General features: G+C 37.3%; 2 protein-coding genes across 4 annotated transcripts; both read right to left on the bottom strand.

The window, feature by feature from the left end:
• Positions 1-270: 270 nt before the first annotated feature.
• Positions 271-3,989, bottom strand: RB195_016061 (uncharacterized protein; the record flags this gene model as incomplete). The annotated part of the gene is made up of 4 exons (XM_064207050.1): positions 271-402; positions 2,188-2,355; positions 2,604-2,743; positions 3,959-3,989. The coding sequence occupies 4 exons, from the start codon at positions 3,987-3,989 to the stop codon at positions 271-273; spliced, it is 471 nt and encodes a 156-aa protein (XP_064062931.1).
• A 3,542-nt stretch (positions 3,990-7,531) lies between these two features.
• On the bottom strand, positions 7,532-18,071 carry RB195_016060 (uncharacterized protein; the record flags this gene model as incomplete). Of its 3 annotated transcripts, none has more annotated exons than XM_064207049.1 (7): positions 7,532-7,630; positions 7,697-7,811; positions 8,027-8,200; positions 9,022-9,125; positions 16,868-16,990; positions 17,290-17,373; positions 17,934-18,071. In XM_064207049.1, 7 exons carry the CDS (start codon positions 18,069-18,071, stop codon positions 7,532-7,534), a joined length of 837 nt encoding a protein of 278 aa, XP_064062928.1. The 3 variants fall into 3 exon arrangements, with proteins under 3 accessions (XP_064062928.1, XP_064062930.1, XP_064062929.1); XM_064207047.1 differs by lacking the exons at positions 7,532-7,630; positions 7,697-7,811; positions 8,027-8,200; positions 9,022-9,125 and adding exons at positions 9,775-9,856; positions 12,090-12,230; positions 13,820-14,011; positions 14,641-14,744; XM_064207048.1 differs by lacking the exons at positions 16,868-16,990; positions 17,290-17,373; positions 17,934-18,071 and adding an exon at positions 9,216-9,227.
• Positions 18,072-21,823: the final 3,752 nt, after the last annotated feature.

The raw sequence follows: 21,823 nt of genomic DNA, 5'->3' as shown, positions 1-21,823 counted from the left end.
CTGCTTACTTCTATTCAGTCGTGGTTGTTGTTTTGTGTGGATATTTTCGTCACTAAACTCTTCTTGTTTTTCTGTTGTTGGTATTTCTAATCCTTGGATATTTATTCCTCGTTCTATGTACTAACAACAAAGTGAAGGTGTTTATGTTTTTTCGAACGACTAGTTGCTAATAAGATACATACATCATGTGCATAAGATGCTAAGGTTTGTGTGGAGAAAAACTGTGGTTTCTCGGGAATAAACAAAATTAAGTTCAGTAACCATAGAGATCTATGATCCACACGTGGCTCTATTACTTTTAGTTAGCGTAACAGAACTAGTTCTCTCTGGAGAACATTCCTGCTGTCTATATTTCATGGATAGCTCGCGGAGTTTTTGTTCCAAAGTGGAGAACTTTGGGATCTGAAATTCAGAACTTGTACACAAGTGTTGTGAAAATGTCACTAAAGAAAAAGTAGAAAGTAGTGAAGCAGTGGTTAAAGAAGCGAAACATCTACGAGCTATGTAATTTCTTTTGAACTTCGTAACGAAATTAAAAACGCTATCCTCGACTGGCATAACTCCGTCCAAGCCATGCTCTAGGATCCATACATTAATTTGGATAATCGTTTTAAGCTAGTTTAAAAAGTACATGTTCAAATGATCACTTAATTGAAAATCATCGGTTTACTAGAGGATGTGGTCTGATAGTGTTAATTCGACTGAAGGGGATAAAGCTCTAACGCACACGAGACCCGGTCAAGACGTCCTGAAGATCCGGTGCAGTGCTGCAAGCGGCTGCGTTCGAAGCTACGCGTTGGAGTTAGCGATGGGGATCGAGGTGGGACCACCGCTAGCTTCACCAGGACTCCGTTAAGTGGTGCTGGCGAGGATCCCCCTTCGATTCCAACCGTCTGCGTTTACGCAACTGCACCGCGCATCAGGTCGCTTTCACCCGCCTATCTTCCGGCAATCTGAAGGATGTGGAATGTGAAGATTATAACATCCATCTAATACTCTACGGAACCTACGGACTTTAAAATCCACAATGCAGCCATTCAAGACCTTTTTGAAGGTACTACTGTATTGATATTCCTGGTACTTTGTATTACTGTATCAATGTACTGTACTGATTAGTATATTTGCATATCTACTTTACTTTTGCACTTAGCCAACCCTTTAAAAGAAATAGAAGAAGCAGATGGGACCTCTAGTCCTCTTGTTACATGTGCCCTTGTGTACGCTGCTAGGAGAGGAAGTGTATAGCCCGCCAAAAATTCTTCATACCACGTACCTGAGGACCTGAGACAGACAGGATTGCTCTGGGATGCTCGTTCTACAGTCAGGTCGAAACGACATGAAGCTCGGTGCAGTTCCGTAAGCGGCTGCGATCGAGGTGGCGCGGTAAGGGGGCGATTGGGACCGAGGTGGGACCATCACAACCGGGTCGCGATGAGCTGCAAGGGTCTCCCTCGATCTCAACTGCTACGTTTCATCGCACTGCTTCGAACGCAATCGCTTACGCAACTGTACCGAGGATCGAATCGTTTTGACTAGATTATACCCCGCTCATGGGCTCGATGTTGCCCTCTTGTCGGACCTGTATGGGACGTTCACTCCCACGCATGCGACCGCCCCCGCTTGTGCCCATCCGAATAATGAACGTTAATCGGAGATGAGCACTATGATTTTATGTTTGCTGGTGTTCCATGGGTTTTGCCTAACGAGGATCACATGGATAAGCGTAGCTCAGTGTTACTGCAGTCAGACCACAAACATTTTCCAGACTCATTTGGAATCCTTGCCCCGTTTTCGAAAATTGCGACTGTGAAGCTGGCTAATGGGGCTCTTTCTTCTTTAAAAAAAGTAAGTGTTCAGCGCTTACGCTTTTTTTCAACAGACTCAAAGAGAAGAGCGTAAAAGGACACAGATAACGAAATTTAGCTCCACAGTTAGGAGGGCACACCCATTAGGGAAACCTTATGAGTAATTTCTGATATAGAATTTATTTACAGCGAGATTTGCTAGTGATGTTTATACGAATTTCCACTTGCCAGCAATTGCTAGCAGCAATATTTAGGTTTTGAGGGGATTAGTAACAAGTTCTGCGTACATGTGAACTTTTTTTAAGGCTGGAATTGTAATGTAGGATGTTGATATTGTTCATGTATTTTTCTTTGTAAAAGTGAATTTAAAGTGAAAACATACGTCTGGCGAAGGTGCTTGTTGCTCCCTATCGTCTAGTTCATCTTCGTCATCGTCATCATTTTTATCTTCGACAACGTTCTTATCGGAGACGTATGCTGTCGGTCGACGCACCGGCATTTTTCTTTTGTGAATTCGATTCGAAATACCACGATTTGATGAGGATCTTTGCTGGAAGTTGTGGAAAAAATTTGGGTACTGGTGCATGTAAAGAAAAGAATGAAAATTATGTCGAAGTTTTGATTTGCCGGTAGTAATTTTTGAATTTAGCGTATTTCAGAAAGTTATGGACATTTTTTTAAAAAATGAAATAAGTAGAAGAAAAAAGAAGGCGGACTGAATCACACTCTGATCAAATATTTTAGGAAAAAAATAATTCTTTACATCAAAAGAGGAACAGTAAGGAATCTTTCGCATACCTCAGTTGATTTGTTCTGCTCTTCAGTGAAGTTGGATTCATCTTCAGTTGAATCCTGATCATCTGTGACGCGAGATTCAAATCTTACTTTTTGTTTAAGCGATGTTTTGAAGACGTTTGAACGATTCTCGTCGTTGTTTTCTGGAGTATGAATCATTGCCGGTCACAGCACCAACTAGATGAATAATATCACATTGTTGAGGTCAAGCTAAGTATCTAGGGACTTAATCATTCTAGTAGTGAAATGGAAACATTAATGATCATGATTTATCTTTGAAAGAAATAAAAAAAAACCTCCTACTAAATGTTTGACACATGTAGGGATAGATAGATGGGTGTAGCGCAGTCGGTAACAAATATATTTGCCTACGACACCACAACCAATGGTTCGAAACCGACCTAGCGCCAACTAAACCTTTCATTTGTCTGTGATCGATAGATTGATGCCAAACTTGTCTGGAGGGATAAAAACACTTATTTAATAAATCGGCTAACCCTTTAAAGTCATTGTGAGGCTGCGTAAGAGTTCATGAAAGGTCAAGAAATTCTGAGATGAAGTCGAACGCGTAGGCGTAATCCCCGTAGGGACCGATACACGATATGCAATTTGTCCTTTACCGTTTTTCTATGCATGAATAGGTCGTACCCAATGAATTTATGCTATTTTCAATTATTTTTTTACTTTTAAATATAGTCTTCCTATTCTACGAAAAAAAAAGAAATGAGAAGAAAGGCTTAGATTTGCCTTTGGGGATTTTAATCTATGTCCATAAACTTGAATTTAAATGCACAACGCTAATGAAGAACGTACGGTTTGAATACTATACGTAAAAATGTTCAAATCTCGACCATCGACGCATATTGATTAAAATAGTCTTTGGGATAAGTCTTAAGAAATTCCACAGAAAGCAGAAAAAACATTGTAGATATGTTCAGAGTCGAAATTACTACATAAAAAAGAAGTAACAACCATAGAATACGGAAAAAAATGTTTTAAAATGTGTCGTAAAGGTTGATACGAAAAAAAGAGAAGAAATCCAAGAACAGAAAACTTAGAACACCGGAATTTCCAAGAAATATATACAATGGGTTCAAAAAAGCATGCAAAGAATTTACTCAACCCAGTGATACATAAAATTAATTTTTTCGGACTTCAAAAATAATTCTATAAGTGTGAAAAAAAACTGATAGCCACTGAAAATCCCTTTTGTCAATACCGATCCATAAAGTGAACAGAAATTAATGATTTTTTTCTCAGCGCGGCTGTCATTTCAACCAATGAAGTAGCAAACACTCAGCAATGGAAAAATGCTAGTATAATAATGGTTAGAGAACAAAAAAAAAAACGTAACGTACCAATTTTTTTTCGTTGTGAAGCAGTCGCCATTCTTATGATTCAAAATAAAGTGAAGTGGTTTGCGTCGAGTGTGTGAGTGAGAGAGACAGGCAGACAGACAGAGACGTTTGAAAACGGAATGATTCAGAAACGAGAAAAGAACAAAAACGAAATGTCACCTGTAAAGTGGACATTATTAAAGGACGGAGGATGGGTAAGGGAGGGGGGGGGGGTAATGATGAGAAGATGATCATTGTAACAAAGGGAAGAACACAAAGATTATAGGATTGATGTTTGTTATATGAAGCCGAACAGTTAATGGAAAACACATGTGACACGACGATGTGGTGTGTGAGCGAACGAATTATGCGGCGCTAGTAGCGTGATCTGCCTCAGCACGCAGCACTAGCGGCGAGGCCACTACCAGAACTGTGTGACAGTTGGCTGCCTGGCAGAACTCTTAACGCTTCGACGATACGATCTCCGAACGAATATCATTCGTTTCGCGTTTCCCCCCCTCCCCATCCAACCACCGCACCTCCCTCGTAATTTTTAACTGTGTACTGTTGTGACTGTGATTCGTACCGCTACGTATCGTTCGCATCATTTATTACCATTGAGAGTTACGACCAAAGGAAAAATGAACCGGAACCTGTGCCATTCTCATCGTCACGATAAGATCCTGTTCCTTTTGTAGATTGAACATTTAGATAATCTAAATTTTAGAGGAAATTTGCATCAACGATTAATGGAACCTGTTTTTTTTTTTGCAATGGAAAAAGTAGTAATGATAAATAGTTATTAGGGATGTACAGAACGATGATTTTTTCTCGACACGCTGTATGAATAAGTAAGTTTTTATGAATGCAAAGATTCTGGGAATTTTCATTACGCATCGATGAGAAACGGCTAAGGTGGTGCTAATTCTACTTTATTCCTAAAAAAAACTGTAACTGAAACGAAACGAACGAAATAACCGATTCCAAATCTGCTTAATACATTCTATGATGGGTAGAAAATTTACAGTAATAAATATTTGTTAACTGAAGTTGGCTGGCAAGGAGTTTTTTCTTTAAATGGTGAAAAATCGCGAAGAAGAATCGTTTTAGCATTTTTTCCATGTGAACAGATTCCCGGTGGCCCTCTTAAATATGTTATATTTGTGGTTTTTTTTTTACCTCAGTACAGATTTTTAGAATATATTACCTTTTTACGCTTTTTTTGCTTCAAATAGTCTTCAAGTATAGCAGAGCTAACTTCTAGTTTAACTTTGCTTTTATTTGTTTATTTATTGGTATCTACAGTAGTGAATGCTTAAGAGACTGTAGTGTTTTTGTACGGACAACGTGCGAATCCTAATCATAGCGGATTAAGAGACGAGCTTGCATGAATGTGAGATTTTTTAGTGTTTTCTCTTTCGTTTTTCAAATTTCTGAAATTTATTCCATTTCACACCCTCTAGAATTCAGTTTTGAGCGCGTTTGACTTTATTTTATGATGACAAGTGATGTCATCTTTTTTCTCTTTGGAACGAAATTGGTCGATTAGACTCGCAGTGACTCAGTGCAGGAAATAAATAAATATGTGATTGTATGGGAAAAATGTGTCTTTTGGATTTTGCTTTTATTATTTGTGTTATTTATTGGTATCTACAGTAGTGAATGCTTCTTTTGTTTACCTAATCACCGGTCAGGAATGTGGGGCTGATGTACAAGGTTGGCGAAACAGGAAGATCACTATTTCAAGGAGCTAGCGGGCTCGTAAAATCAAAACATTCGGCCTTTTTGGTGAGACAGTGTAGTGAAATTCACGGCCAAAAATATGTAAAGAAGACTGCATGTTGTTTTTGTACGGACAACGTGCGTCTTCTTTTCCCAACACACTTCACCAGAAGAAAAAAATTGACATTAATCTATTAATTCGATTTCAACGGCACTCGAAACGTTAGCCAATAAATCAATAACATCTTTCGCCCAGGAAAGTAGACACAAAAAAATTGACACCATCCATGTGCTTCCATGTAGAATTATCGATTACTGCTCGGAACTTTTTATACGATAATACTGGAGGATGTAGTGAAGAAATCCAATAACAAGTCAACTTCTTGAATTTTCCATTTTCTTCGAATCTCGATTCTTCTGTGTAGTTTTCTAGACACTTCCACAGATGTGTGTAAACCTATACTTCAGCGGAACAACCACACAAATACAGCAATCTTGCCTGAAACTGTCCTGGTAAAAATTTTGCTACTTAATTAAAAACAATAATATTTGTGAAAAATTCTCTTGATCTAAGCACCGTAAGCAATACATTACACACTTTTTTCACTCTTACAGTACTTATGTTTGTCTGGATGACCGCGACGCGTCCAACGCGATTCTCAGAGTCTACGCACTCACTTATCCTTAGCGATCATATTTATTTACCTATTCATTCACGTACACCAATAGTACAGCAAAAAAAAAGATGAAAAAAAGAAAACACAATTGACTAAGTCAGAACATTTTTAAAAAATCGGCACACAATTTCTTATTAGTGGAATCTGGCACAATCCACTTCCTGGCTGTACTCGTGGTACCATATTCTCTAGGTATGAGCGAAATTGGAATTATTCCCTCATGGAATTTAGGAATTTATTTATCTTAGCTTCTAGAATTTTTCTATTTTAGGTTATTTTAGGAATAAACTAGAATTACCACCATCTTAGCCGTTTCTCATCGATGCGTAATGAAAATTCCCAGAACCTTTGCATTCATAAAAACTTACTTAAACCCTAAAAGACAGTACTTTTTTAAAAGTTTTTCTCAATTCTATAGTTTTTTTTAATGTATCTCATTAGCTTCGGCATCTTCTAAGGATTTTATTTAAACAAAAATCTTGAAGGGAATAACTTCGCGTAGCTCACTCTTTAGTGCTATGACGTCTGGAGCTGATCCACCAGCAGTTGTCATATTTACGTATGCGACGATAACTGTTCAGATACATACACAGTTCATATTTCTCGTATAAGACTGAGGTATATTGATTGATTCTATCCTGCCTGTTCCTGTAATTCTGTAATTCACAGTACAGTTCAAGTTAGTTATTGATTAGATGGATTTTTTTTTGAGATTTTTTAGTTTAGACTAGATCGATTTTTTTGATCTCACTAACTCTTGATCGTACTCCTACTCCTTATATTGAATCAATATATTTTCCATAGCTGTTGTCTACACCAAAATTTTCCGCTTTTTTCTTGAAAATGTCGACGAATTATGGAATAACAATTTGAAGATAGTGTAAAACAGATCCCAGTAAAGATTGTAGAACAGAAATAACTCCTGAAATCACTTGGAGTGAACTTGATCTGAGCAAATTTCCGAAACAAAGAAAAAGAGAGAAAAAATCTTTGAAATCATCGGCTTTTTTTCTATTATATTCGGTAATTTTTTGAAGAATGGCTTTTCTAAAATTTCCTAATATGTGATATTTTCTCATATACTCTTCCAACAAATATAAACAACTCCACACTAAAAAACAATTTATTCAGCAACAAAATACTAAAAAAGCTTCAAATTCATGCAGAAAATAAATCCAAACTGGATTGGTGGTCATCAGAAAGTTATCCCGAATTTCGCACAAATCTCCTCGCTCATCTTCCATAGACGATCTTGTTGTGCCGCATCCATTGAATCGGTGCTTGAAGTGATCTTCTGACAAAGCAACAATTTTTCAAAAACGTTTTTCAGTAGATAATTCCGATTAAATTTAATTTTTACCTTTCCACGATTATTAAAATATTCGCCGCTAATGTTTTTCAGCTCATCGGATGTGATAAGATGGAGTGGCGCTACGCTGCCGTCTTTTACCGGTGCACCGGAGTATCCACCGCGTCTGAAGTAAATTTTCGTTTAGACTTTACAAACACAGAGAAATTTTTACAAAAGTTCTTTTTTTAATGTATTTCAGAAATGGAGTTGACAATCAATTCCCGCCTAATTCCCCAAATGACTTGGTGAATGATTTTTTAAAAAAAATAGATTGCCTCAGATGAAACTGGCCACGTTCGTACGATAAGCGCCAAGGCATCGCTGAAAAAAAAAACGAACTTGAGGAGTTTCGTCTCAATCACTCCCGGTTCCAATACGTTCACAGTCACTCCGTCCTGTTTTTCACGTGCCATTTTCAGAGCGGTCATATGGTTCATCAGTTTGCTACGGGAATATTGCAGGTAGGCATCACCGTATTTTGTCGCTTGTAGATCCGTGAAGTCTAGAGGATACCTGTAAATGAATGGTGAATCCTCTAGAAATTGCCAGAATTCTCTAATTCTCTACTGCCAGAATTCTCTAAATTATTATTTTTACACTACCACTTATGCGCTACCAAGGTAACTTTTAACAAAGATCAGAAAAAATAAAATTGAATAGTGAAAACAAGAACACTTGCCCAGCACATCTAACATTTCAAGCACTATCAAAAAAAATTACAGCAGCTTGTTTTCTCCACTATTTTTTGAGATGAAAATCACTTTAAAACTACTTTGAAGCTAAATGGAACCAACTACTTTGAATTCGATGTTGTTCCAGTTCTAGTTTATTTTTTTTGCAAATTTGTATTTTTTCTGAGTCCAGCATATTGGTGTAGGACAACGATATGATTGGGTTGATCTAAGGGAGTATTTTAATGAATTATTTCTGGTAAACCCAACGCAGTGACATTTTCCTCATTCCTTTTAGCTTCATTAACCTGCAGAAATATAGATTTATTGCAAAAAAATTTGCAAATCCAGGAAATTCGAATTAAATGAAGGTTGGCTTCCTAAAACAACAACATCTACACATCACATTTGTACATAACAAAATTCTGGGTTTATAGGACCGTTTCTGGAACGCAAGCTCGTCTGCGAATTCGTAGTTCCTCCCAAAATTCCTGTCTCGTCGCAGCAGTCTCGCGTGCGGCAGCAACGCGGTCCGGATGGAGACTGGCTATGTCTATATTCCCCACGTTTTTTACATTTATTTATATATTTTGGCTATTTAAAACTTCTACATATTTTTACCGATCATATGTGAGCGCATTTAAAATGCATATTTGTGCTTACCAATCGTGACAAATACTGGAGACGAAGATTATCCTTGACGGTGCATTCTGCGCTAATAGCGGTCGTAATTGTCGACTGATGACGAAATGTGAGAGATGGTTAACCTGTAGAGTTTTAGACTTAATTCTAGCAACAACAAAAAAAAAAATCCTGCATCTATGTGGTCGCTTTTCGATCTCTATTAGCATATCCACAAACGCATCCATATTCGTCCTATTCTATTTATCTAAGTCGTTAAGTGAAACTACGGTAAGATGAAAAACCATGACATCAAACAGATAGTATCTGTTGATCCCTCACTGCGTGAAGGTAAATTATACGCACACTCAAGAAAAAAAATCGTCCTTTATTCAAGGATTATATATATATACAGACTGTAGTACACGTGAATGTGTGAAGACTATGTCCTCGTAGGTTTAAAAAATAGAATAAAAAAATCAATAAAGAACAATCGAAAGCTAGCGATCAACGGGTAGATTAAAGCACGACTAAAGAGCCATTTTCGGCTGAGATAAAGAACAAAGACAGAAAAAGAGGGGGGAGGGGAAAATACTCATTGAGGAAGATCTATGATGAACAGAGGACCCATTCAACGCTAGACACGACGTGATGAAAAAAAAAGAGGAGGAATGGACTAGTTTAATGTACACTATGTACAGTGTTAGCTGACACAGCTATATATTAGCCGGAAATAGAAGGAATAAGAGAGAAAAAAAAAGTTTGAGGAAAAAGTTTCAACCGATCACAACTGTCTTAAATATAGCCTTTAGCGAGGTCCGCAGAGTATGTCCATAGTCGTTCTTGGAGTCGTTCATCTGTCGCTTCTGCTCCGGATCTAAATAAGGACAGGATTAAAGCATGGAAGAAGAATTGTAAACTTTCTCAACGTTTTTTTTTTTAAATTAATGACCAAGAACAAGGAAGTGCATGCGAAGGAGAGGGGAAAAATATAAATCAGCAGGAAATACTGCTCAAAGCTCCGAAGGGTTGAAAAAAAAAACGCAGTACTATTGAATGCGAAGGATAGTCGAAGTTGATACCTACACGAAAATAAATTCAGGAAGAAAATATTTGGAGGGTACCTTTGAAATTAGTTAGGTTTACTTCAGGAAAACTTACTATTAATTACTGAGTGATTTCTAAGGAAGACTACTCCACCGCTGACTGGATCACTCGTTCTGAGTCTTGAATATTGAGGAAAAAAAAACTAGTTTAGCTTCTAAGCCTTATCCACGACAGACTCAACGAGAAACATAATGATGTTGATGGTGAGGATATCAACAAGCTACTGAATCATTCTCAAATTTCATCCCAATTTTTTTTTCTCAAATCAGGGAGTGCGTGGCGCAGCCGGTAAGAGGTTCGGTTGTGACTGCACCTTCGATGGCTCGTTCGGAATCCCCGTATCCAAGCAACCATTTCATCTCTCTGATTCCAATAAAATGGTCCCAAACTGGGCGGATCTGGGCGGATTTAAAACGCTGACTTGACACATCAGCTCGCCCTCTCAAGTGATTGTAAGGCTGCACAGGCGATCAAAAGGAACCTCCAACAAAAAACAAACAATAATTGTTTTCTTTAGTAGAGCCGTCTTTAGAAAAAACAAACAATCTCAAACGGTCCTGAGTTAAAGTCGATCAGATTCATCAGCGCCATGCACTTTATTCTTTATCCCCTCTTCTATAATTTTTTTTTCAACATCAAAGGGTCTCTTGAAGTGGAACGCAGCTCGTTCTGCAATATCCCATCCACGCCATTACCAAAATTTTCCTTTAAGTACATAGGCCCTATTTCAACGCCAACATTTCCCAGTTTCAAGCTTCTTTTCCCCACTGTTCTACTAAACTTACAGGGAAATAATGGATTACTGAGAGATATGAAGATATTGCTAACTAAAATGTTAAATTTAAATAAAATCTACTATATATATATATATATATATATATATATATATATATATACTGGAGTGGGTAGCGTAAATAATCTGGGTTAAAAACGAACACAACCGAAAAAAAACCCCCAGAAGTTGCTTTGTGCTTGTGTTTTCTGTACAAAAGCTGTATATTATCAGCACCATTAAATCACTTTCCTTTCTTTCTTCAAAACATCCCAGAATCACAAATTAATTGGAGAAACTTACAGAAATCTTGTTATTTTGCTGCTGAAAATGCTCTAAATTTTCCTAGATTTTGGAATTTTCTCTCAAATGTAGGAAATGTAGGAAACACGAGCTTTTCCTTGGATAAAAGTATCAGGTCATTTCCTCTCTCGTCGCATCCATTACCTCAATTTCAAATTATCGAAGCAATCATCAATCAAATTTTGTTTGGAGCAAAAATAATAAGAACACAGATTCGATTCGTCTGTCATTCGTCGTTCGAATCGAATATTTCACTTCTTTCTCATAGTACAACTCATAATAGGACATATAAATCCCTGGAAAAGCCCGTGAATGAGGCTCAGCACTTCGTCAATGGGAACGAATCAAGGTTCCGCATTGTTCATTGCATCAAATTAGCCCGTCGGACCCCGGGTGGAAATCCCTCACATTCATAACTCTATTCAACGTTTTACTAGTTCTCCATCAATGAGGCGAATACGAGTGAACGTGCTCGCATCCACCTCGTATATCCACGAAGGCACCATAACGCCTATTTGTGCGTATGAATGCTATTAAAACGGAACGGCCTGGCCACAAATTCAATGCGGATCGCGAGTCAGCCGTTCGGCTAAATTATCCTCCACGAAATGATCGTCGGTCGAAGTTACGGTGTGGTCGCAGACTTAACATCATATTTCACGTCACCGCACCGCTTCCAGCATCTTCTTTCCCAGAAGGACTACACCTGACTTTTTGATATTTATCCATATGTGGTCTAGAAGGTGGCAAGGTCTTTTCTTGGAGCGACAACTGACACAAATTTCTAATCAAGTTTGTCATCAGACGGGCAGGAGAAAGAAAACATTGGTGATCTCATGGCAGAGTTTCGAAAAAAAAAGAGTTGGAAGAAGGAAATCGGGCTGGGTGGTGTTAGTGGTTTTCTGCAGCTGAACGGAAGGATACGCACCTGATTTGCTTTCCCATAGAATCCAAATATTTCCCTGAAAGCGTCTCAAAAGCCGGATTTTCGATCAGCTGCACCAGATTTCCAGCCGCTCGACACATCGACAACGTTGACATCGAACTCGACAACGCTGACGTGGTTCGCCTGAAAAAATAATGAACTCAGACTTCCTTTTTTTTCTCTTTTAATAAATTCCTTTTTATCTCCATGCACTTTTCTGTAAAAACGTTTTTTTTAAAAGAAATTAATAAGTCCATAATAATGTTGAACCTAATAAATATGAATTACGAGGACGAATACCAATGAATATGATTCCCAGAGGTATAGACCTAATATTAACAAGCTTATGTAAACAAAGAAGAAAATTGTCAATTTTAGAATGAGTTTTTTTTTGCAAAAAAAATTAATTCTTCATCGCGAAAAATCCACATAGGAAGGCCCAACGTTAACCGAAGCGTATCAAAAAATCGAAGAGACCAGAATAAACGAGTGTTTCATTACCTCCCCTCCTATTTTCATTGTTGGCTTTTGAGGATTAGAATCATAAAAGTCCCCATAATTTGCAGGAAATAATTCTCCTCGTTCGTCAATGCGAAAAAAAAAACTTCATGGCCAATTCGGACCGAGTGGAAGGCCTTCCGGGAAGAGTTTGGGAGGTATTTAGTCCTATGCAATGGCTGAATTGAACAATTCTATAAATACTACCGATAAATTCAACTTTGTTATTATCATTATTTTACTATTATTATTATTATTATTATTATTATTATTATTATTATTATTAATATTATTATTATTATTATTATTATTATTATTATTAAATTAATTCTAAATTAAAGAGTAGTTTTAGCTCGTCAAAATGTGAGAGATCTGGTAGTGATTTTTTTTTGAATTAAGCAAGAATTTTGTAAAGAAAAATCTAAAAAATAGGCACCAATTAATAAATAGGTAAAGGGAAGTTTTGGAGTGAAATTAAAGAATTAAGATTTAATAAAATGATTTTGAGATCTAAGGTGCTAGGTGAAAATTGAAAATTTTGGATTTTGCTCTGTAAAAAAAAACACGGGTTTCGAAACGGTTTTACGTCTTTTGAAAAATTGCATTTAAAAAAAAACAGATTGGATTTTCTTAAGGTAAAAGTTAACAAATTAGTTAAGTTAAGTTAATAAAACCTAAAGACATATTACATATAGGATAAATCCATGTCTATAGTATGCACCAATGGTTTTGCACCATCATTCCACGCCCTCTGAATGTCGCAAAGCAACAGTTAAGGTAACAAAAGTCTTCCATAGACACCACATACGTTTACGTGGTCCTGTAGCGAACGAAGTAAAACTTCAAACTCATATATTCGTAGTTGAAAAGTGTTAATATTTAGTTTGAAAAATCTTTTTTCCTTTCCTTCTTTAAAAGTTTCCTCAAAAATCTTTTTTCATCTATTTTTTGAAAGTCTGCTTAAAAATCTTTTTTCCTTTCCTTCTTTGAAAGAATTGCTTAGAAATTCTTTTTCTTTCATTCTTTGAAAAAGTTTCCTCAAAAAAATCTTTCTTCTTCGAGTTTTTTTTTTCATCATTTTCAAGATCCACAAATGCTAAAATGATGCATAAGCTTATGCTTCGATTATGTTTTCATTGCCTGTAAACTGCTGGCGATTTTCGAGAAAATTGCTCTAAATTGGTTATTTTCAGCATCAATACCCACACAACCCCATATATTCCGAGAATACATACATTTTCCCGTTGTTATTCGGTTCACGTTCCTTTCCCAGCTCCACAACGTTTACAGCCACGTTCCGTCGTGCGATATTCATTCGTCTGTGAAGGGCGAACGCCATTAGATGTAGACAAAGCTTTGATCGTGAGTACACCAAATATTTCTCGTAGTCGTTTTTTGCCATCACATCAGACCAATCCAACGCAGTCCTAAATCGAGAGTATTAAGTTTGCGAGGAACGAAAAAACTTTTTTTTGTCCCCATGAAAAGAAACGAATGCCCTCAATCCCCATCATAAATTTTATCTAAACACTCGAGGTCAATAGTCGGCCAGCGACACAGCGTAGCAGCTCCAGCAACATATTCCACGAAATTGAGCCATTCCTTTGGGAATTCAGCAGAGAGTTGCTCGGTTGACGTCAAAACGCGGGAAGAAACTGAGCCAATAGGCGTGAATGAAACTCTCAAATGGAGGTAATAGATTTTCCAAACGAGAGGAATTTTTAGAGTCGGGGGATTTAAATCAGGTTCAGTGAAATGGAAATGATTTTGAAGAGTTGAGCTAGTTTGGAAATACAGAAAAATATTTAAAAAAAAAACTAGATGAAAAGATGTATTTGTTTACCTATTGATGAGATTTTTCCATGCTTCATTCGGCAAAGAAAATAGGGGAATTGCATTTAGGTAATTCCGCCAAAGGGATTTCGTTTGGAAAGAAAAATTTCCCCGAGAAAAATGAGTAAAAAACCGACCGTCAGTATGTTTTATAAGCCGGGATTTCTCTTCTCAAAATTTTATTTCTATTTCTATAAAAAAATAAATGTATAATATTACTTACCAACTGTGTAGTACACTTCCGACTACGACAATTCGTCCATGATCATTTCGTTCGAGCGTCTCAAGCAGTCGATTACAAAGTATAAAATGGGACAAGTAGTTCACCTACAATTAACAATTAGTTGGTCCTAAACGGAAATTTCGGAGAGATTCTGCGTTTATGTACATATGTATATACAAGCAAACGGCACAAAATCTACAATAGTTGCAACAATACACACATACAGAACAACACAGCAAAAGAAAAAACAACAACAATAAAACAAGAGCGGAAAAACAAAAAAAAAGTCTTTTATTTAGGGGAAATCACTCCCAAATCATGTATCTTTCTTTTTCTATCCGCTGCACCCTCGCCCTCGCCTCTAAGCTCGTCATGGTTTTGGATCGGATAGCTTCGACGCTCCGGAACAAACAAAATTGCCAACACAGCTGAATACCCTAAGGGTTGGCAGGCGCTTAATTGTGAGACGCATATTTTCAAAACATACCCACACATGGCCCTCACGCAACACAACGGATTTCCATGTTGCATAAAGAGAACATTGTGTTGAGATGAAAACAAAAACACCCACAAAGAATCCGCAGGAGATTCCGGAAAAAGGTCCGGAAACACATACATCGCAGTCAGAGCAGCTAATCCCAAGTTGTTTTGATGTGTCACGCAAGCTCGCTGTGGTAGACACAGCGTCCCGTGTTTTCGGGAACTTTTCTCAAAAGTTCAGGAAAAAGACGACGTCGCTAATACCGTGGAAGCAACGATACTATCCATATAAGATGAAAATGTGGGGATACATCCTTACAGTATGACCGAAAGGGAACTTTTATGAGGGTTTTTATGAGGAATATCGCTCTAGGACTTTCATGCAATGTGAATGTGACTTCATCCAGTACACAGCAGTGTGACGAGCGACATTTTAAAGGCATCACTCCACGAATCCGAGGTGGTACGGATTTCCGGTGGAGTATTCGTATACGGGATCGTAGATTATGGAGAGGTGGGTGATTCCGTCCATTTTTCCCTAATTGCCGTAAAAAAATGGCCGGGAAGATGCGGCGTGTGCACAAGGCTGGCGCGCTCCAATCGAACTCCTTGTAGAAAATAGCGCCTCGGAACGCTCGAAGCCGTATCTTCCGTTTTTTACGCTACTTAGGAAGAAATGGACAGAATCATCCCCTCCCCCTTCTTAATCTACTATCCCGTATGCGAATACTCCACCTTAAATCCCTATCACCTCAGATTCGTGGGGTGATCCCTTTAAAGGAACTATTCCGCATCCAGAACACTCTGGAGAATATCACCAGCACACAGCATCGTCAATAATGCGTTTAGCACAACAAAACTCCATAGAAAAGCTTTTCTCCGATACAAAACTCCACCAATAACTGACGTGTTTGACAAATGGGCTTTCGAACGTCAAATGATGTTAAGTTGAGAGTTTTTTTTTTCTTTTTCCTCTTCCTTTTTTTTCGTTCCTCAACTATTCGACTTTAACCACCGACTTTGAAAATATCTACGCTCCAACAGAAATCCTGTAGTATCAGGGTTACTGTAGGAGAACGATAACACACATACCAAGATAATTTTGTAGATGAATGTGACGCTAATCAGCTTACCTGAACATTGGCTTGAATTTTTTTTTCACTGGATTGTGACATTAATCCATTTTCCTGGATTCTATTTTCTTCCAAGTTAAACCATAAGTTTTCCATTCAAGTAACCAGATAAAAGGATGAAAACTATCATGCGGAGCTTCTTAACTCCGTCACTATCATTTAAAAGAAAACTGAATGGAAAGTGGTAAGAATTCTTAATGGAACCGTTGTTCTGCGTTTATACTGCGCTTTCATTAAGGAACAGATTATCTGATATGAAGGAAGAAAGGCTGAATTATTATTTTGAATTATTGAAATTATTCTGGAATTTTGGAAAAAAAACTTGAAATAGTCTTTTCATCTGAAATAGTAAAATTACATATTTCTTTGTTATTAATTTTATTTTCCCTATTTATTTTGTTTCATGTATAACTGCACCAAAATCTAAAAATTAAATAGAGTCTAAGTAGTAAAGTAGTAAAATCTCGGGCAGAAACGTTCCTCCTTAGCAAAAAATGTCACTGCATGCTCAATACATGTCATGAGGACCTTCCGACCACCCAGCAAATCTCGAAAGCGACCACACAGACACAAAATTCAAGCTAAACCGACTGCATGCTGTATCGAATCTTAACCTGGAAGGTCATCTCCAGTCCGTCTTTCGTCTCAGCTCGTCGTGGATTCAGCACACCAGCATTACACAACAGGACGTTCAAATCGGGGAACCGGCTTTTCACTTGATCGGCGAAATGAGCAACCTAAAAATGCTCGTTTTTTCGAGGAGGTAATCGGCGTTTATGTGAATCATCACATGTCCTGTATTCCTGGAAGATGAACGATTTATTGATTCTCTACATCCGGGTGAAAAATGAAAATAAACAAAACGAAGAGAGTAGATGAGTGAGTAGTGCGGAGACATGGGAAGAAACAAACATAATTTACTACCTAAGACCTTTTCCATTCATCAAAAAGAAAAAAAAACTTGTCAGAGGACAGCTGTAGAAAATTGCACAGGAGATTTAGAAAACTGGAAAACCAAAAAAAAAAGAGAGAGTACCTCCTTCATTATGGACAAGTCGCATGCAATATAATCGACATTTGTTGAATTACCGGTCTCCTTGACGATGTGGTCCCGTGTGGCCTGGAAATTAATTCTACTATTTCGTGTTAATTCTCTTTCATTTGTTTCTTTTTTCTAGGAAAAAGATCAATAAAATGAAATATGAGCATGCGTTAAACCACGCTTTCATAGATGCGTTCAAATTTAAACACAGAGTTACATGAACACCTTCAAATTTCTACATATTCTAGGCTATTTATTAGAAATGTATGCAAATTTTATAGAAAAAAAAAACCAAAATAAATTCTGTCTGTGACATTTGAAATAGCCATAAAAGAAATGCTGCTTAAATTATTCAAAAAATTTCTAGAATTTTCCATTTATCCCATTGGAATACAGACACTTTGTCTTTGTTCACTTTTTTTTGAACTCACAGGCAATAAAGTGCTAATTTACCTTCTTTGAGAGGAAAATTCTCAAAACAGCACATAAAACAAGCTAGGAATGCACTTTGAATAAGCACAAATTCTTCGTAGTGAAGAAAAACACTGATGATTAGTGGAATACCGAGAAAACTGGATGATTAATTGAAAATAATCATCCGCAACCGCATTCGTAGATGAATCAACACGTTCGCTCACCTCACATTTCTCCTCGCTTCTTCCGTGAATAATGACACGATTATCGGGATGTGCGGCCAAATCAGTGGCTGTCTGCTTACCGATGCCGTCCGTCGATCCTGTGATCAGGATCGTTCGCTTGAACGATGACCCCGGCATCGGAATACTGCTGTGAGCCTGCTGTAAGCAATGCGGCTCAGATGTTCCTAGATTTATTAAATCAGATACGTTTTTATGGGAACAGCATTAAGTGAGCGAGCATTCGTAGGGATTCGAATATGGCACGAAAACATACAGACACCTCATTAGATAAATTAACTCAGAATATTCTATAATCCTTCTGAGAAAATGTAAGAAATGTCGGGAACAAAATATTTTTTTCCACATAAAACAAACAAACTGATAGTGGCTTGGTTCAAACTCGTCAGAGTCCACGTTTGTCATTTCAGTTAGAATTTTTTTTTTCCAAAAGAACATAAGTGGAGAATTTTTGTGTAGCTAAAATGGTCCGAAGAACCATATTTTTAGGAAAACCCCAGCAGTAACCCAAGTAGTAGTAAAAAGAAAGCTAAGGTTTCTTCTGAAAAGACTATTTCTATGAGAGAGGACACAAATCCATTCACCCATTTATTCGACGCCCGCTCTGCTCTGTTTAAATCTCCTTTTCCATGAATTATTACAAGTGTTCATCAAAATTTGAAGAAAAAAGAGGATAACCCTGTCCTAATCTTTCACCATTCATCGATTCACTCATTCATTCATTCATTCGCTCATCTGTTCATTCAGAGATTCATTCGTATATGATCTCACTGCAAATTTATTCACTATTTTGTTAAGCCACCGTTCTATTTAATTAACTGCTGAGTTTACGTGCCCTTGGCAATCATGTAGACGCTGCCGTACCACTTCTTCCACTGGAAACAGTAAAGTAGTTTGATTTCCAAAGTATTTTTTTACTACTAGGATAATTTTTACAATTAGATTTTTTTTTTGGAAGAATTTGTCAATAGTAGAAGAATTTGCTAATTTAAATATTTACTTAGATTCCTATGAATTTATTCGTACTTCTAGACTTTTTATGAATGAACAAAGATAGCGAATGTGTAACAAAAAGGAGATATTCATAAATCAAGTAACTCGTTATGCAAATTTAATCTTGAAACTTATTTTTCAACTTTTTCAAAAATTATCTTCTTTTTTTCCAAATTCTATCCACCCGAAATATTTCGTCACTGCTGTCCTTTTCGAAGAAACAAAAAAAAACCGAGAAAAAAAAACACAAGCTAACAGAAACACGTGCAGAATCGAAAATGAACAGGATTCGACTAATCCTGCATGCTTTTAGGGATTTAATTCTAAATTATATTGAAATGAGAAAAAGAGATGCACATCACATGTGCTGTGTATGTACTTTCAAACCACACAAATGAGAAAATGATGAGACATTCTTAAAATTCCTTAGGAAATCGCCTCAACGATAAAATGTTCCTCTCCCCTCTCAATCAAAATGCTACAATTCGCTGATGATCTTCTTTTGGAGGTCTTAGGCCGGAGGACAATCTGATTCTGAACATCGGCACGTTTAGAATTAAGTTAAGCTTAAATTCTGCATAAAGTGCATAGATAGAGTGACAAGGAGCGTCTCAAGAGTGAGGAAATGAAATCCGAGCTCATCGCCTCATCGCTGCGAGAACTACGAGGATAAAGTGACTTCATCGATGAATATTCTCTCAGTTATGCAAATATTCAGTGCAGAAGAAAAATTTCCAAGAATAAGGGATTAGTGAGAGGGTGAACATGCATTATTTAACTATCATAAAGATTTTAATTAACTAAATGGAGATTTCCTTCGTGAAATAACTGAAAGAGTACACTCAGAGGGAATCCCAAAATTGGCCAGATTATCCATCCACGGTGATAGCTTACGGTCAAACTACATATGTTGTATACAAGGATGCTAGTCCTACAACACCCACGGAAATCTTAAATTCACTATTTTCACGAAATAGTGTGATGAGACCCGGCACTCTCTAAAAACGAGAACTGCAGAATAATTTTTTTCTTTTTTTTTCTAACTACTCTTCCTTTTTTCAAAATTTTAGATTGATTTGTTGTTTAGATGTTTGACGCGTATCCTTCACGGAAGGGACTGCGCCAGGCCTCACCGAGAATGACTTTGCCGATTTTTCCAAGGGTGTTTTGACATAGGCAAATGTGTTTCTTTTTTCTTTTCTGATGCATCATTCGTGTATGTGAGTAAATAAATAAATTTTCAAAAAATATGCAGAACAAAAATGAGGTCCAGGTTTTTGAAAAATCACTAACTATGTATTTATTATTCTCAAATTTTTACAGGAATAATTCACATCGAATGGCGTTCCGCGTCAATTTTTCAACTTTATGTCAAACTTAGAGAAATAATCCTATTTCTATAAGAAAAAAATAGCTATCCTAGAGGGTTAGTCAGGTCGAACGCTCCCCGGAGCTCGTAAAATGATTTGTTGCCCTCAGTTCGCTCGTATAGTATGGCATAACGTTTGTGACATCATCAACAACAATAGCACATTACCACAATTACTGTAGCGTTACATTACCGTAGCTTTTCGTAAACGTTCGAAAAACATATTCCACACGATAATTTTTCTTATGAGTAGTTTAAGCTCACATCTTTCGCCGAAAAAAATGTACTTTGCACAAATATTCGCCAGAAAAGAAAAGAAGAGATTTATCAGATCCACGGGACAGGAAGTCTCGATTCGGGAAGTGAATGAAGTGCTTTTCTCAATTCATTAACTCATAGTTGTTTATCTGAATGAGGTGCAAATGTCATGCAAATCGACTGTTGTGCCCCAAGGGCGCCGGCATTAGCCTATAGGAAAGCGAAATTCTTTTCTTATACTCTATAGATTTTCGTCAGTATAGGAACGCTTCAAATGTTTAGAATGTGGAAAAACAAACATACACACACAGACATTCAGTTATTGTTGCATATGGCGACCATAAGGAAATCAATTGTGCTGGGAAAGAAAAAATCCAACAACTATGAGCTAAAAAGGCATGGTAACACAAGTATGTATAGGGACAAGTAGCGGAGGAAAAATAAGAGTAGTAAGAAATGATTCATTAAAGAAGAACAGGAGAAGACGAGTAGTAAGAAGAAATGAGTAAAGAAAAAAAAATAAAAAAGTCTAAAATTATTTCCCAGCGATTTTCGACATCCTACGTCTGCCTAGTTGCCGTTTAGGCGACTGCAGAAAGCATTCATGTCATATGAGCTCCACCAGCACGGCACGCCCCTTTTGCCCGAAGACGAAAAAAAAACCGGGAGCATATCAATGAAAGCTCCTCAATCTCAGCATTGCTAGTCAATTTCAGTTTAAGTTCCGGATCAGTTCACCACGATTTGTGGGGAATTTCGCTTGGATTAACGAGGTGGAAATATCTGCTTAGTCATGTGAAATGACCGAGGAATTTTTAATGGATTCGTTAAAGATCGCCGGTCAATGGTTGTAAGCGTGAGGAAGTTTTTGAATCAACGCTAATACAATGAGAAATTGAAAATAAGAACAAAATGCGATAGAAGTGCATTAATCCATTAAAGGCATCACTCCACGAATTTGAGGTGGTACGTATTTCAGGTGGAGTATTCGTATACGGGATAGGAGACTATGGAGAGGAGGATGATTCCGTCCATTTTTTTTCCCAATTGCCGTGAAAAACGGCCCGGAATATACGGCTTCGAGCGTTCTGGCGCACTTTTTTCTAAAAGGAGTTCGACTGGAGCGCACCAGCCTTGGGCGGCGCCTTTAATTGTTTCGATGAGAATCAGTATAAAATAAAATTAACATTAAACGCATCCCGTTTTACCGTTGCTAATTGTAATCGTCACACAATCCCATAAAATTTCCACA

Source organism: Necator americanus, chromosome V, assembly GCF_031761385.1.
Source record: "Necator americanus strain Aroian chromosome V, whole genome shotgun sequence".
Lineage (NCBI taxonomy): Eukaryota > Metazoa > Nematoda > Chromadorea > Rhabditida > Ancylostomatidae > Necator > Necator americanus.
This window is presented reverse-complemented; position numbering and strand designations above follow the sequence as displayed.